Source organism: Hylaeus volcanicus, chromosome 7 (assembly GCF_026283585.1).
Source record: "Hylaeus volcanicus isolate JK05 chromosome 7, UHH_iyHylVolc1.0_haploid, whole genome shotgun sequence".
Taxonomy (NCBI): Eukaryota; Metazoa; Arthropoda; class Insecta; order Hymenoptera; family Colletidae; genus Hylaeus; species Hylaeus volcanicus.
Genome location: NC_071982.1, coordinates 11593307 through 11611603, shown reverse-complemented (window position 1 = coordinate 11611603; position 18297 = coordinate 11593307). Strand labels below are relative to the sequence as shown.

The 18297-nt window shown below is 38.4% G+C and overlaps 1 protein-coding gene across 2 annotated transcripts in view; it reads right to left on the bottom strand.

Annotated features, from left to right (window-relative positions):
* LOC128879342 (follistatin) overlaps positions 1–18297 on the bottom strand; it is an 89172-nt gene that overhangs the window by 45561 nt on the left and 25314 nt on the right. For both annotated transcript variants that reach the window (XM_054128397.1, XM_054128398.1), the window contains 3 exons: positions 7456–7644; positions 6116–6334; positions 3551–3787 (listed from right to left, as the gene is read on the bottom strand). In XM_054128397.1, coding sequence (XP_053984372.1) covers positions 3551–3787; positions 6116–6334; positions 7456–7644 — 645 coding nt within the window. The remainder of the gene's footprint in view (positions 1–3550; positions 3788–6115; positions 6335–7455; positions 7645–18297) is intronic.

Here is an 18297-nt window from a genome sequence, read left to right as displayed (position 1 = left end):
ACGAATTCTATGTAATGGATAAATCTTCTAAATTTCGTGAATTCCACATCTCAAGATACAGGAAGAAACATTTCACAGCTTTCAAATTAACATAGTTCACATTGTTGAATAGCTTCACCAAGAAAAAGTAAATAGTTTGCTTGCGGTAAATTTCGTGCACTTCCATCTATTTTTTATACGTATTTTGTGAATTCCATGATTTGTGAATTACAAGAGTTCTACAAGTTACGAGTTTTGTCAAATCTACGAATTCTATGTAATGGATAAACCTTAATTTTGTGAATTCCACAAACTCCATGAATTGCATGAATTCTCCACATTCATATGAATATCCCTCTAGCCTTGCCCGACATTACGAAATCCATAATTTCTACAAATAAATCATCATCCCCTACTAATCCTAAAAAAAAAACTCACAACGAGGTGCCGGAATTCCATTTAAATAATTATAGAACTACAGCAGGGGATCGCAGTCGATGACCTGTCTTTTTATATCTCGCAATTTCTCCCCGGTAGCAGGGAATGCGAAAACAAGGCGAAACTTTAGCGAGGAAGATTTTAGCGCGGACAATTCCGATGGAAAAAGGAGGTCGAAAGGTTACTCCTGGTAGACATTCGTGCAGCCACGGAGTTTGTTATTCCCTACGGAGCCTCTTGTTTGGGCATAACTCCGCTCGGTGACTTTATGGCACCTGTCAGAAGAATTCGGCACTGTGCAAACCAGACAACAATAAGGTACATTCCGATGCGAAGCAGCGGCAGTCTGGCTACTCGCCTGCTCACCAATGAAGTGAACTTTCCCTCCCCTTCCCCCTTTTATTTTTATTCTTTTCCCCCCGCTTCGTCCTTCACCCTTTCCTGCTCGCCTCTTTTCCATGCGCGGGCTTCTTTATATCGTATGGCGAATGATACGTTATCGCGTCGATTTTCTGGTTGTATGGTATTTTGCACACGTTGGGAGAATTTATTTATGTATAATTAATTGTAAATAGTAGCGTGCGTTGATAATATTCGATGTATCGTGGTCAGAAATGGGTGAAGACTATTCAGAATTTTGAAGTTAATTACTTTGACGAGGTTTCTTCTCTGAAATGTTTTATGTAAATTTGTTTTGAAGTCAGCGTTTATACTTGTAAATGTCTTTGGCGGTATATGGGAAATGTTAAAAGAATGTATTTTTAAATCAGTCAGGGTGATGAAATTGTTTCGATTATGAAAGTGTTTTTCGTTTCACACGTAGAAACTCGTTATTATCGATCCCATCGGACTTCACAAGAGGCACCCTATATTTTACACCCGTTTTCCTTCGTTTAATTGCTCTTTCACGCTACGAGCAACAGGTAGTGCCTTCGAAAGAAAGCACAAAATGCGTTGATAAATGTGGATGGTTTCGCGACGGGGAATTAAACCTTCGAGAATTGCACCAATTCGCATAACAAAACATTATAACCATGTGAACCAAGATAATAATAATTTACAGAAAATAGGTAAAATACAAGAAGTTAAAATAAAAATTCATATCGAACTTTACTTGCTTCAGTTCTCCATAAATGAAGCAACACATAAACTGCTACAATCATGCAATACGGTCAAATTTTCAAATGCAGTAAAACCTTCATTATATGTGCTTTGGATACTAAATCATTCCATTGTAATAAATTATATTTTCATCAATATAAATCAAATTTTTAATAACCAAGGACAGTGATACCTACATTGTGAGAATTAACTCAAAAACTTTGAATTTAATACTGACTTTTCACTACCATTTTCCAGTTTATAACCCAAGTAAAACTTTGAAATTAAATTAAATTAGACATCAAACATTTTTTATTATTAACATCCATCAATGCTCCTATCGTGTAATTCTATTAATGAGTCAAATATATTGCAAATGATAGATAGCAATTGTTCATAGATGATTAACACGAATAAGAGAGGTATTACTGGACTACAAACTCTATTTTCATAATGACGGAAAGGATTGACGCTTCTGCAGGGAAGCTTAGAAAAAGTTTCCAGACGAAAAACAAACCCAAGGAAGAACAGTAGACAATGGCACGAGGAGAAAGCAGAGAAAGCCAGCCGGAAGAGTCGAACAAAAATTCCGAACACGAAGAAAAAGCGTTAAAACGTCGGTAGTCGATCAATCAGCGGACGCTCCTTTCCGTCTTTTCCACCCTCCCTCGTGGATCCTTCAAAACAAGGACTCGAACCCCCCTCTCCCATTCTACCCGACGAAACACAATCCCCGTATCAGCAACTCAACGCCCCACGCCGCTCGATATTTACGATTTCTCTGTGGGTTCATTCGACCGAGATTAAGGTCCGTTTTCACGTGACACAAAGCCGCCACTTTGAGCACCATGCAGTTGAATATCGCGACATTTGTCGTTCTGGAAACTTCAGTGTGACCATATGGCAGAATTAGGCATCAATTCGTTACATTTTTATTGAATCAATCTAACGAATGAAAAACGAATGACAATTTACTGCAGTTGTACTAAATAAAGAAGATTTTTATTTATAGTTAATTTCAGGAGCAGTTAAAATGTCAGACTTAAATTGTAGTTAACATCAGGTGCAGTTAAAATGTCAGACTTCGATCATAATTAACATGAGGTGCAGTTGGGAAGTCAGGTTTCAATTATAATTTCATTTTCAATTATAGTTAACATCAGGTACAGTTGAAAAATCGAGTTTCAATTCTAATTTAACTTGAAATGCAGTTGAAAACGCGGGGTTCAATTATAACTAACTCCGGGTACGATTGAAAAGTCAGGGTTCACTTACAATTAACTTCAATTGTAACGGACAAGTCACATCTTCATTTCAATACAAAAATCAGTTGTCAGCTTTGATTTGCACGAGCAAAGTAGTTTCTTGAAGTTGAACTATATCTAGTTAAATTGACCATAAAAAAATCATCTCATTAACCCTTTAGGCCTACAACCACGAGTAAGACTCGTAGTAAGAAATTTGAGCCATAAACAATAAATGGTGTTTCGTTTGGTCTTCCTACCTTCCTGTTTACTATGGCCCGAGGGAGACAGCGTGTAGGTCAAAGGATTAAGAGTGAAGTACCGAACCGACGTAATCCCCACTACATAAAATTTCCCACCAAATTCCACTGAAAATATTAAAAACATCCCCCAAAAATCACTCGAAAACCCTCCAAGCTAAAAATCAAAACAAACCGCCAAAAGACAATTCTTACGTCCTCCGGGTAGCTCGACAGGTGAGAACGAGCCTTTACGGGCGGGTGAGTTGTGCACCGCTGTGCTGAAAAACCGACTAAAAAACAGCTAAGGAGAATGCAAAGAGAGGCTAAAGAGAGGCCAAAGAGAAACCCAAGGAAAGGCAAACAGAGGCTAGAAGAAGGGGGGCAGAAAGAAGAGAAAGATCGAAGCAGGGGAACAACGGCTCGTAAAGTCAAAAGGGCCTGGAAGGGAAACACCGTCGAAAGAGCGGGACAGACCTCGGGGGCAAAAGTGGGGGAGACAAAGCAAAGACAAAGAAAGAGGAGCAAGAGCAAAAAGGAGAAACTCACGTTTGCAGTGGCCCTTATAGGCGACGGGAATGGCGCGACCTGCGCGGCAGGCGGCGAGTCGCAGGTGGCAGGCACTCTTGTAGGTGTTTCCGTCGGCCCCGCAAACGGGGCGTGCGGCGGCTCGCTGTTGCGGGGGTGGCTGCGGGCACCTGCGGGCGCACTTCACGCAGTGCGGGCTCAGGTTCTGGTCCAACAGGCAGCTCCGGCCTTGGCCGCACCGGACCCGTGCGCACGAACCTGCTCGACACTTTACACGTTATTACGCACAGTCGTAAACCGCCCCCGTGATAGATGCATGCGACAACCCCTCCTTTCTTGTCTTTCGTGTACGCGCGCCCTACGACCGATTTTCACCACGGGATCACGCGCTTCCGGTCGTAGAGACGATCCCTTCAACGGGAGGCCTCGCGTGACTTGGAAGGGCACGGTTGTTCCGGGTTCAAGGGTGTGAGGAAAGGTAACAGTGATAGGGAATAGTTAGTATACTTGCTGGTAGGGATCGTGCGAGGTCGTAAAATCGGCCGGAGATCGATCTTTACAACTTAAGCAGACCGCAATTAGGAATTGGACACCTTTTTAGACAAGGGTAGAGCTAGACTTTTCGTTCGGAACCGTACGATATCAGAATTAGGAGGTTCGTATTTCAATAACTTTATTTTTTTTATGTATCTTTGCACGTAATTCTGCAGTGGATGAACTGATTATCATAAAACTTTTTCGTTTCAAGCAGTCATCGTTAAGAGTATTTGGTTTTTCCAGTTTGGAGAAAGCCCAGGTACTCGTAACGAAACATATTTAGTGTTGGGACCCCGAGGTGCAACGTCGGCATGTATCCTTAGAGCCGCGACATCCCTGTCGTCCTAGGGATCAGTTGCTTGTGCCGATAAAGTAATAACTGCTGTTTTGGTTTACGACCTCACAAGATCCCTACCAGTGACTATAATATTAGGAGGTTGCATTGAAATCCGCTGTTTTTTTGTGTTTTTTGAGCATTTATTTCGATAGAAAGTATATAAAAGTATCAATCGAAATATTTGCCCTGAAAAGCTACTACTTTTTCCCACTTTTCTGATAAAAGTTGAATTCCGCGACGAAAGAAGGGTTTATCTTTCGAGCTTATCCATTCAGCAACCCAATCTTCAACTTCTTCGTTATTACGGAAATATGAGTCTTCCAAGCCATGTTGCATCGATCTGAACAAATGATAATTAGATAACTCCATCAGTGTTTATTTTACAGTTCTAGCAACATGAGGCCGAGCATTGTCGTGGTGAAGGATCACTTTTCGGCGATTTCATGCAATTGATGGTCGTTTTTCTATCAAATTATCGTGTAAACGCTTCAATTGTTGGCAATAACGTTCGGCGGTGACTGTTGCATGTGGTTTTAACAATTCATAAAATACAGTATTCGCAGTAAAATCCACGTATACATAAACAGCAGCTTTCAATGCAACCTCCTAATACTTGTGTGGTATTATTTCATTTTGATGTGTACATGAGAGCATCGATATTATAGAAAATTAACTCTTGGGTTAGTTCTCTATGAGTGCATGATTCTTTCTCAAATTGAAATATGTCTTGAAAGAGTCTCTTAGGGGTAGAAATTAATTCTGTGCCATTTCAAAGTAGACTTATCATTTTTTTTGTATAGAAAAATCGTACTGTTTTTAATCTTTCCTCGATTACGACTCCAAGAGAGCATATATACTCGTGAAAACAATATGTAGAGGAATTTAATTAATTTCTACAGCTAATGTAATCGAAAACACACCGAGAGGGGTGTTTGTTTACTGTTTGGGGAATTATTTTATTATTTATTCTACGAGTATGTTTCGAGTGCGACATACGTGTCTGTTTAGTCTATGTGTTTGTGTGTATGTGTGTGTATGTAAAAACATAAAAAATGATTACCTATCAATTCTTTTAATGTTTCATGAATATTCAGTCAAAAATTAAATACAAATATTCAATATTCAATTTGCTATCGATAAGTGCATTCAGAAATGTAAAACAATTGAAAGCAACTACAGGGTTCAATTAGTTGCAATAATTTTTAACTACACACGAGCTTTCCAAAAGCTAAAATGCTCAACTTCACGAAACAAACAGAAGACAGAGTCATGTTATAAACATTATTACATTATCTCAACAAATGTCTTAATATTTAGCTAAAACTAAAAAATTCTCAGGAAGCGCAACGTACTTTCTGAAAGGCTCATGCATCTTATCTATATCATTTCTGTAACGTTATACGCTTTTCTCGATGCGAAAATTGACCATTGAGTTATTGTTCTATAAACAATAGGACGTAAACGGTGTATGTGTACTTAAATCGATGTTTGCATTCGAATGCCTCCGAGAATTCCATTGTGGATTTCCACTACACGCGAATGTGGTCTGCATTACTGCTCACTAGAAGAAAGGAGCTATACTTCATAATTTACTGTTTCTTAAAAAGAAAGCGCAGCGAGCAAGAACGTTCAATCCGAAACGGTCCAGTCGGAAGCGATTCAATTGCAATTGTGGTCGTGATAATGATTCTAACTCGTTCATACATACTCACTTTGGCAGTGGCCCTTATAGGCAACCGCTAGCTCGTGGCTTCCCTTCTTGCACGCGCGTTTCTTCAGCCTGCACAGATTCTTGTAGCTCTTTCCGTCCGTCCCGCAAACTGGACCACCGCCTCTTGGCGCCTTGCACTCGGGGCTACACACGCACCTTGGCCTTCCCCTGCGCACCACACACTTCTTCCCTTCTTCACACCTCACTTCTGCACAGCTTTCTGTCGAAAGAAATGACCTCTGAGTTACTTGAACGAATTACTGGCGATGATTCTTTGCTCTACACCATGGTGGGTTTGTAAACTAGCGTGTACGCGCGAGAAGAATGCTATAAACCACCCCTGGGACGCGCCACGCCATGGTGGTCTTGGAAAGTACCGTGTGTACTCGCGAGGAAAGTACTATAAACTCCGCCCCGTCATTCAAACCCTCCAGCATGCGTATGAGCAAGTTTTTCTGGCGATAATCAACGATAAAAATGGATTTTTTGGAAGCTTACATTGAGTAAGGGTTAGTGATTAAATATTAGTTGACAAAAGTGGATTATTATACCAAAAGGATTAAAGTATATAAAGATTGCTTTGTAAATGATTGTGTGCCAGGGTGAAAATGTACACAATCATTAATTAATCTACATATTCTGTAGATGGAATTGCATATATCAAAAATGGTAAACAGAAATGGAAAAATTAATGAAAAATTGAAGAATGTATTGTTTCCATAAGTATTAAAGAAAAGTAGACTTAGGTGATGTTAAAAGTTGAGAAATCCTGAGGTTGAAAAGTATATTCTATTTTTGATCTTGAAAAGACTTGAGCCAATCAGTCGAATGAGCTGTAAACAAGTCGCACTTTAAGTGAGGGTAACATACGCGATTAGTTTCCAGAACTCTTCTACGTTCCACGAATCAAACAATCATTCCTCTAAACGGTTCGTTATGCGAAACTGTTAGTGCACCGTCCAGAATACAAACAAACAGGAAGACATTGGTAGAACGGTCGCGTGCGTCAATAAACTAACAAATCATTTATGTGTGCCAGACATTGACACTTGAGACAAGAAAAGAAGCATTTTTAGAATTTTTTAAAAATTTCAGAATTCATATCCTTTGGATCATATTCTATTTATCATAATTTATACTATATGTTGCTTGTAATAATACCCTAGAAAAAAATATATACACGAATATAAGTAATATTTCATATAAATTATAATATAATATATGAATAAATGTGTATAAATATATGAAAATCAGCATGCTAAAGCAATAACATAACATAACTTAGAAATTATCCGTTTCTCGTATGACGAATCCACCTGTCGAATGAATTTGATCGATTACCTCTGCAAGGACGGCACTGAACACCTCCATTGAGCACGCCCCAAAAAAACAGCTTCTCGCTATTGAGGTCTTCCTCGGAGTACGCGGTCGCCGCCGCCGCGTTCGACGCGCAACAATTCTCCTTTGTCACTCGTTGCGACAACAATTCCTTGCAGCGACCGTTGCTGATAGAAGACCAGCACATACCGCCTGCAACATGCCAACAAAAACAGAAATGTTTACTTCCTTGCGTGTCATTCCTGCTGGCCTGAGGGAAACTTTCAGTTATCATTGATTTTATCGAAGAAATATAGCGAGTGAAGTTCAACTGGAATTAATAGAAAATGTATGACGAATGGAGTCGGATTGAATTTCATAGTAAATGAAGTTCAATTAAAATTAATACAAAATGTTAACCCTTTGCACTCGAGAGGTGACTCCCAGTCACCACTAGGTTTCCTTTAGGTTTAATTTCTTTGGAACTCAAAGTGTCAATAAAATGATTGTCATTGAGGCAAAAGTGATCTGATTTTCAAATCTCAAATTAGAGATCTCATTTCCGAAGTCAATCTAAGCTTACCATTCGTGACAATAGAATACTAAGAAAGCATCTAGAGTTACTTGATAGATACAAGAAAAAAAGGCCTCGAGTGCAAAGGGTTAATACTAAATGAATTTCATATAGTCGATATAACTAATCAAGTCGAACTAGGTGTCACGCATAGAATATAATAAACTAAGTCGAACTAGATTTTATACCAGAAATTTAGCAGATGCAGTTTAATTGGGTTTCGTAAAAAAAATACCACGAATGAAGTCAAACAAGACTGAATACAAAAAAATACAACGCATAAATATCCCTCTGCTTATCACAGAGGGCCATTGACCATTACTTTCGATCTTCTTTGGTTACAAAAAGTATATTTATGAATTATTCAAACTTCAATATTTCCAACCTAAACCCTCCTCTCCTAATATATCACTATACTGACTTTCTTATAACACTGACCTAACAAATGAATCAATTTAAAGCAATATCACGCTCAAAGAAGCTCTCCAATTTTTATACAACAAAAAGAAGATGAAACCAACCATGCAATTATATCATAAAGTCTGCCGACAGTTTCCTCAGGCGAATGAAATCGTCATAAATCACAGGACACGAGTACACAGTAACAGACGAACCAGGAAAGACCAGTAATCTCTCGAAAACCGCTGCAGAAAAAACCCGGGGAACCTTGAGGATCCCGAGCATCGCCAGGATTCGTCCCCGAGAGATTTTTTTCATTCCTGTTAGCACCCGTAATCGCAGCCATAACTATGCTCCGTGTGTAACGCAAAGCCGCGTGCACGCGTCTCTTTTTAACGGATGACAAGTCGTCGGGATTAGTATTCTCGGAACGTCGAATTAATGAGACGCGTCGCGGGGAAAATTCTTCTAAGGACTTTTAATTAACGCCGTCTACGGAGGGTTAATTGTGAACGTTTAAAAAAAAGAAAAAAGAGGAGGGGGAAGAAAAAAACTGGAACAAGGCTCCGCCGCGAAATCGACGGGCGTTCGTTAGAAAGCTTGACGCGCCGTGTCATAACATTGCAAAAGGAACGTTGCTCGCGATAAAAATTACACGTGGACATCCTTACTCAGTCCAGATGCGATAAAACATGTTGGATCTCTGATATCACGAAAAGAAACGGAACTGGACTTTCTGGAATGGAATCTTTGCTCTTTTTCCCGATCATTAAAGTATATTTTTAACCGTAGATTTATCGTGATTGCATGTTTTCTGAATTGTGATTTTATTTTTCTCAGAGTTTTTGCAAACATTAATTTGTTGGTATGTACAATTCGTGGAAGGTGTCCTTTTCACATCGAAAAGAATATATAAAATCGCAGTCACTCCAAACTTGTTTATGAAAATATTTGAACGGAGCTGACTTCTTTATATACACATTTACATTCAATAATTACAAATAATCCATAAGATATCCGACAAATATCTTTGCACGAATATTTCGTAACTTACGACTTCCATAAGTATAACAAATTATTTCTTCAGAAGTACCTTGAAAATTATTCGCTGCAGCAAGGCTTGCTATTAAAAGTAAACGTAAGAAACTTTCCACAAGCAAGATGTCATCTATTATTTTTGGATGGAATTTTCACGTCGCGTTACGCGTCAACTATCGACAACACGAAAGAAACATGAAACTTTCCTCCGGACAATTTCCTTACTTCCATCTTATTGTTAGCTAATAACCGCATTTGCATTATACTCGATACTTGTTGAGATACGAAAAACAGAAACGAAAAACAAACTTCGTTCACCTATGCAATTACGAATGCAGCATATTTCATCCGTAATTTTTAGCGATTCGATGCGCGACAAAATCTATCAGCTCGATCGAGAAATATTTTCCTGATGTCCTTGTGTATTTTAGTCTGGAGTGGCTGGACGGTAGGTTTGGTCTGCGGTCTCGAGTCGCGAGAGAACGGAAAAGTAAAGTACTTTTCTGCGCTATGAATTCGTAAAGGAAACCCGTCCCGCGTGAACTCCGTGTGCAAGTACTTTGGCTTGTATGATCAGCACACACGGACCTCGTCCAATTCCTGGCTACAAGTTAGGAATAGTCGACATTGTTTGCCGAACTCTCCATCGACTAGGGTAAAATTCCTCGAAGACGAAGAGTTAGCGGGTATGCTAACGTCTACGCCACAATGAGCCTCGCAACGAACGTACTAATTACTTCCACTTTCGATTGTGTGTATTTAAATAGCGCTCGCATGCGTTGCATAGAAAATACACCGCGTCGTTCGTCTTCCACCAGGCCTGAAAAATACCTGCCGGTAGGAAAATTATGGCTTCAGTCTATTATTGATATATCGATTATTTCTGTTTACTTTTATGTAACGCATTCGATGAATTAATTGCTCCTATTAATGATCAATCAATTTTTACTTTTTTATTACTTTTATTCGACTAATTTACTAAATTAATTGCATTTATTAGTTTTTCATGACGCAATTATTATCTCGCATTCAACGAATGGATTATTTATATGTATTATTTTTATTCAACCTCTTCAGTAAATTCATTACGTCTATTCATTCTGACGAACTAATTCTTATTTTTATTGAACGAACTAAGTATTTATTATTATGTTTATAGTGACTACAAAAAAAAAAACAGATTTGTTTAATAGCTATTTTACGTCACGTCATTACGTTATCAATTTTTTAAATTAAAGGAGGTCAGGAATAAGCAATTATTCCTTTTCAATTATAGAAAATATATATCATACATATCACACGATTCTTACGATTTATATGAATCACCTTGATAAAAGGAGCTTGAAACCCAACGATTTCAAAGAAGTATACAAGCAGCTACAGGATTCACAATTGCATTTGAATCATGCTGCTCGTACATCAACAGATCCGTATAATGATCTCTGGTTACTTTCCTGATATTTTCTTTGACTGCAGCCAAAGAGCAACTCGTGCGTCGGTAACAAAGCCGCGTGCTGAAAACGAGTTTATAAAGCGATTATGGTCGTACGAGGTTGTAACAACAAACGTCATTGAACGGTTACGAAGGAATCCCCGATCGGATTAGTTAATAACGCCGGTCGCGGTTGCAACTGTAATGTTAAATGAAACAATTTGAAACTGATTCATCGTTGCCGTGAGCGCAGCCGTGTAACTGTGCGAAACGCTGATAAACAAGAATCGAAAACGTTTCCAGGGTCGATTTCAAAAGTATGAACAACGAAAACGGTTTATTTGATCGGACAATTCATTTATAATTCTATTCTTAGTGCAAGCGTAATTTGGTACATTAAACAATGATGGTAAAGGTACGAGCAATTTTGTATATTTATTAACTTCCCGATTTATAGGAAAGTTATTGTATTTGCCCCTAAAATGAAAAATCGATTTTTTAGCAGATCTCCATGTTTCAAGGTCATTGGAGTAATTTTAGCCTATTTTTAACAAATTGTTCGCGTGTGTGTGTGTGTGCGTGGGTGCGTATGTATGTACGTATGTAAACAAATTTTTCGTTAACATTTTCTAAAAAACTAATAGCGAGATCAAAATGATCGATGATGCGATCGATATGTATCAATCTAACTTAGAGCTGGTTAGATTTTGTTCTAATTCGGTCCAGTAGTTTTTTTAGTTTTTTTAAGAAAACTTAACTCAATAACGCAATCTAGATGGGAGAATATAAATTTATGAGCGAATAACAAAACGGAAATAATACATATACATATACTACTATTATTACATTTGCATGCATATGTATAACACATGTATATACATTTACATACAGGGTGCTCCAAAAGTATGGAAGCAGTCAAATATTTCCAGAATGGAACATTTGTGAGAAAAATGGTTTAGAGAAATGTTTTAGGGTTTCAAGAATTCTATTGAACGATCGTGCTCATTTGACCTTCAAAGGATCGGTCAAAGTCACGTCAAGGTCAACATGATTTTTTTAATGGAACACCTCATTTTTTATCACGCACTGTGAAAGCTGGCTATGAGACCTTTTCAAAACACTAGTTTCAAACATATTTTTATTCGCGATAGATGGCGCTGTAATCGGAAATCGGGAAGTTCTTTGTGTGGCCCGTAAAGGGTCGCGCACGAAATAAACATGAATATATGAATATATATATAAATATATGAATTAAGCGAGCAACAATAACCAGCTAGTTACTCATTATTTTTACAAGCGAAAAGGATGGAGGTCAAAGTACACAAGTTTAAATAAGCGGCACAAAATTGGCCAAATGTCAGTGAAACACTAGCGCCGCCAAGTGGGAAGAGCCGTTCGGTGCTGCGCAAGGTATATGCGCGGCTGTTGAGTAGATGGCGCAGAGAGAAAGGGCGAGAATGAAATCAAAGAGGAAGGGAAGTGATGGTGTGGTTTTGCGCTATGGCGTAAAAACTGCGGGACACGCGTGAGGAACCAGAATCGAGACGTCCCTGAGAGACAATGGAACACCTCGGGCACCGATTAATCACCTCGCGATAATGCCATCGGAAACCGCCAGTCCTCCATCTCCCCCCGAGCTTGGGTCAGTGTCTGGCAGTCCTCCTTGCCTTCCTCCTCCAACCCTCTTGTGCTAGCTAATTTTTAAAAAAATGTTCGTGAAAAATTGTAATGTGTAAGCTTAGCAAACAAAAAATTATTCGTGTTCTCGAATTCATCAAGAAAGCGCTACATATTTGCTAAAACTTGTTACCTGACAAGCAAGTTTGTTATGAAATTAATTATAGCAGCATAAATATTCTGATTTATAGTACAGCATAATAATTTTTACAAATCTTTTAAATAATGTTTTAATTTTATTTCAATTTTGATGTAATAGATGTCATAGGTTGTATGTCAAAGTTTCTAGGATTTTGAAATAAGATCCCCTTGTTAGTTATAGGAAAATTAATGAAGGGATAATGTAACGTAATTTATGGTAGAATTTCAGGAGTTCGTTATGTCACTTTCTTATAGTTACACGTACGTGCATTGGCCCCAGGTAAACACATAACTAAAGCGATTCGATACTACGTTTTCTGGCGAGCGACTTTCGCTTATCATTTTTTACCGCACCGCGTGAAATTCGAGATTCTCGAGCCTTAAAGCATGCGTCGGAGTTAAATTACTATGTTTAATTGTACGAAACTACTGAGTGGATTGAATTCTGTCCACTCTCCTTCAGTTTCCCGTTCGACGACGTTCGAACCCAAAACAACTGCTTCAAAGATTCAGATAGACGGCGAATAAAATTCAAAATAGGATAAAATGATACAGTTCATAGTTATTTTCATACTTTTAGCAGTATTATATTAGAATAAAACCATGATATTCTTATACCTTTAATACTATTTATATATATATATTTAATAATATTTTAATTCAGTTTTAAGGTAATACCTCATAATTTTAATCGAATATTAACCCAACACCACATTAATTTAATACTGAAAGAATTAGTAACTTCAGCTATCAGTTAAAACTTCGACAATGTTTAGTTGCATTGCTCCACTTTAAACCAAAAGAATATTCGTTTCCCTCGCAAACATTTGTTTAAATCTCTCAATAATTTTAATATCGATGATGCACATATTGAACCACTCGAACCAAAGTCAAAAATAGCTATTTAATGAAGCGATAAAATGACGAAGGAAAGGATCGAGCAAAAGGTTCGAGAGAAGATTAGTTTTATAGCTAATTACTTTGAACTGTCGAGTGGCGGTAAAACGGTTACAGCCTGAAGAGTTTTCGTGCAAAGCGATTTGAACGGTGGCCAAAAGTGCGGTCTTTGAGTTAGACGTTCTAGGTTTCGCGGCACAGGTGAGGAAGTTCGTGTTCTAACCCAAAAAAATTTCTGTTTGGCTAGACCACGCTAACCGCAAGAAGGATGAGTTGATAGAAGAATGGCGCTTTGTTGCTGACTAAAATAGCCCCAGAACCTTTCGAACCCAGCACTGTTTTCGAATGGTTCGTGTTACGGGCGGGAATAAAAATAGTTTTATAATCATGCAGCACAGTGAGTGGCGAATATTCGAGCCATGAGGTTACTGCATTATAGTTTCAGCTTTGGAAAATTGCGAAAATTTCGTACTGAATATCTGAGGATGCTGTTACCAAGGAAACAAATTCTATGAGAAATATAGGCTTTAAAATTTTGTTTTCTAAGAAAACATAAATAGTATGGAATATATCTGACTTTTTATTCTAAATGAAAAATGTTTACTATCAAGCATGGATGATATTCAAGTGACAGATATTCAAATAATAATTTCATATATAATCATATAATTAATTTGAGGGGAAAAGTTTCTAACTTTTTTGAAATATAAAATTATACCAATACTAAGAACTAATTAATTTTGCTGCAGAATAGGCGAGAATGTGAAAACAAACGATACAAGTTGTCTCGCGTGTGCCTGAAGATCTAATTAGATAAAAGAGAAATGCGCCGAGGTGTTAGAGTGAAAGACTGATGTGACAATTCTTAGAAGAGGCTACCCTCATTTCCGAGCTCGTCTTTGCCACTGACCTCCCTTAACGTCGCGCGAAATGCCTTTCACACAGACGAAAATCAACCAGATCCTATTTTTATTTCGGTCAAAGAACGACCGAGTTGCTTTAACGATCTTCATCGAATCGACTAGTTTTCGATTTACGTGCTTTCCCCTCGATAGAAAGATTTTACAATCTTGATACAGTCACCTGGCAATGTACGTTGCGAAATCGTTCCAACGTTGAGAAATGCAAGGTTGAAAGAATATGGTAAAACGACCTGTAAGAAACTTGTCACAGATACCTGTTACACATTCTTCTCGTCGTTGGCGTTAAAGACTAGATCCTTATCATTAATTGATTTTTAATGAGAAACTGTGCCAGAATGGAATCCTGATTTCGAAGAATTTAATTGTAACAAATTAGCTTCAAAAATAGTCACTTTGGTTAAAATATTGTGAACTTCAAAGTCTTCCTCAACTTTCACAATTAATTCCTTTTTAGTAAGTAATTACGCAAAATATTCTGATTAAATGGAATTTAAAAATTCTTTGAAATTTAGTCTTAAACATTTGCACCTTGCATAAATTCTTATTGATTTATTGATATTCCTCTGCAACGAGTAACTTTTTTCCAGTACATTAAAAAGGATCTAATCTTGTCATGCTACACAACGTTTCCAAAAGATGAAAAAAGAAATATACACGTGGAATCGAGTAACCTTCTCCTTTTCGAAGTCGGTTAAAAAATATTTCTACAGAAGACAAAAAATTAAAAAATTTAGTGATCTTTATTATGTTTATCTATTCCTCGTTTGTTCAATCTGTTTTCCAAAGAGGTCTACATCAGGAAATTCTACCGTTACATTTTTCGTAACAGAAATTATCGGGCGATGGTTCTTATTACGCACTGAATCCTATTGCCCGTGTGTATCCACCTTACATAATAATCGATACGATCGTAACCACACGAACCGCGTATCTCTGATCTATCGGCTACTACCATGCGAGAGACTTTAACACTGGAATATTTAAAAAACCTCTCGCTAGTCGAGGTTGAAGTTAAAATTATTCCGAGCATTGTAAACTCTCGATTTCTGCAAATATTAAATAGTACGCGTCCGTTAAAATACATTTCTTATGAACGATAATAAAATTATGATTCAAAGTAATTTCACATTTGGAGTATACGGAATGAAGCATTTAAATCAGACATTCTAACATCGATATATTTGGACTTAGAAGAACAATCTGAAAGAAGAGTTACTCAATTTTAAATGGAGTAACGTGAGGTGCCGTTTTGTTAACTCTAACTGGGTGCTTCAAGGACAGTTCAAGGTCGCCATTATCTTTTTAATGGGACTATATATTTGTTTACTTGATTTCTAATAGGGATTTTTAAGATAGGTCTAGTAAAATCATTATTGAAGGTCGTTGAAGGTTATCAGAGATCGTCGAAGAAAAATATTTTGTTTCGATGAACGAATGGATCCATTTGACCTAAAACAGTCCCAAATATCTCTTTATTCGTTATTTAGTGTCTTCTTTTATGGCAGTATTTCCCTATTCTATTTTTCTCAATAAATACTTGAAAGTGTCAAATAGTAAATATGTACCCTCAGGGTCTGTAGATATGTTTGATTGTAGCTACAGTACGGGCTTAGCGATCCCGAGGTACCCGAGCTATAAAGAGGGACCAATGGGCCCTAACAGACGTGTAAAGGAATGTCGTGTAAGAAGTTAAGGATTAATGAAAAGAAAATATAAATGTGGTATGGAAAAAGACACATGTGAAAGATTGGTGATTAATAAGAAATAAAATTGGACCAATAGGTGCAATAGTCGACATAAAACAGATTACGTACCCTTATAAAATAAAGAAACAAACACAGTAAACATAAGCCTCCCTTCGATACTTCAGATTAACCAATAAGACAACGTTCAAATTAAGGAAATGACGTTACACCCAATATACTTCAAGAGGAAAAGAATCATCTAATCAAATTTGAAAAATCAGTTATTTTTAAACTTTCATTCTACACTGACTCGAAGACCCTCCCTCGCCAATAAGCCTCCCTTCGATACTTCAGATTAACCAATAAGACAACGTTCAAATTAAGGAAATGACGTTACACCCAATATACTTCAAGAGGAAAAGAATCATCTAAACAAATCTGAAAAATTAGTTATTTTTAAACTTTCATTTTACACCAACTCCAAGACCCTCCCTCGTAAATGTTAGGCACCATCCAAGCTCCAGAGTTACGGAAACACCCCGACCCAGAAATAACCGTCGGGGTCATTTCATTTCGTTCATCCCCGATCCTCCCCGATGAAACTGACTTCGCAGCCCGTGGGGAATTATAATTAGTAATTCGTCGGACGTCACGGATTACGACGGCCGATGGCGGAACTGCGGCAGCTTGTTACGGAGCGAAAAGGAAAGTCTGGCAAACACGGAGCATTAATTCTCAGCCGCGGCGTGTCTAGACCGCGACACAGCCACCGTTTGGCCCAGTTACGCCCTTCTTCCTCTCCCTCTCTCTCTCTTCCTCCCCCGGTCTCTCCCCCGTTTCCTCATCCTTCCCCCCGCGTTATACGCCCCGGGGGCCCCCCCCCCCCCCCCCCCACCTCCTACTCCCCCGGCGGCGGGATGGGATTGTTCGCCCCCTCTCGCAGTTCGCGGAGAGCCACCAAGCCCACTGTACTCCGGAGCGTCGCGACTCCGGCGTCGTCTAGAGTTTGTTATTTGCGAGCTTGGCCCAGATGAACGCGAAACTTTGAGCCAAGTCTTCTTTCACACTCTCGAGTCCTTCCGCTTCTCTGCTTGCGTCATCCCCCCTTCCCCCTTAGCGCGCCTACAGAGAGTATTTTTCGCGGACTCGCGTTTGTCGGGTCACCGACAACCGTTCTGGCCCCCTTTCTTTAATGCCACGTATGTAGGTGTTGGGTGGCAGTTCGCCGAGATCGGGAAAACGGAGACCACTTTTCGCTAAGGGACGCGACTGGAGGGCCACTGGTAAGGTTAGGGCGGTTTTTGGTAGGGAAAGATGGAGAGATAAGGGGGTTGTACGACGCAGGTTGTAAGGGTAAGAGGACTAATTGAAGGTAATTGGGGCTTCAGGGTGGCGTGGTTGGAGGATATTTATTGGGATGGACCTCTAGATTTTGGAATCTTTTGTTTCGGTTGGATGGGAGGAAGGAAGAACGGATGACTGTGACTGTGTAAATGTCAGAGTGACACTTATGGGGTCATTAAAGACGCCGTTCTTTTATGTCACACGGATTTATTCGCGGGATCGAGGAAATGGAGACTGCTTTCAATAAAGTGCCAGAAACAAAGTAATCTCTTCTAGTGATACTTATAACTGGCAGGTCACTGATAATCTCTTAAACAGGAATTTGTTACCTTAATATTACATAACTTTTTTCATAAAATTGAGGAATTGGAGACTGCTTTCAATAAAGTGCCAGAAATAAAGTAATCTCTTCTAGTGATACTTATAACTGGCAGGTCACTGATAATCTCTTAAACAGGAATTTGTTACTTTAATATCACATAACTTTTTTCATAAAATTGAGTAATTGGAGACTGCTTTCGATAAAGTGCCAGAAATAAAGTAATCTCTTCTAGTGATACTTATAACTGGCAGGTCACTGATAATCTCTTAAACAGGAATTTGTTACTTTAATATTACATAACTTTTTTCATAAAATTGAGGAATTGGAGACTGCTTTCGATAAAGTGGCAGAAACAAAGTAATCTCTTCTAGTGATACTTATGACTGGTAGATCACTGTTAATCTCTTAAACATTTCTGAACGTAAATGGTAGAA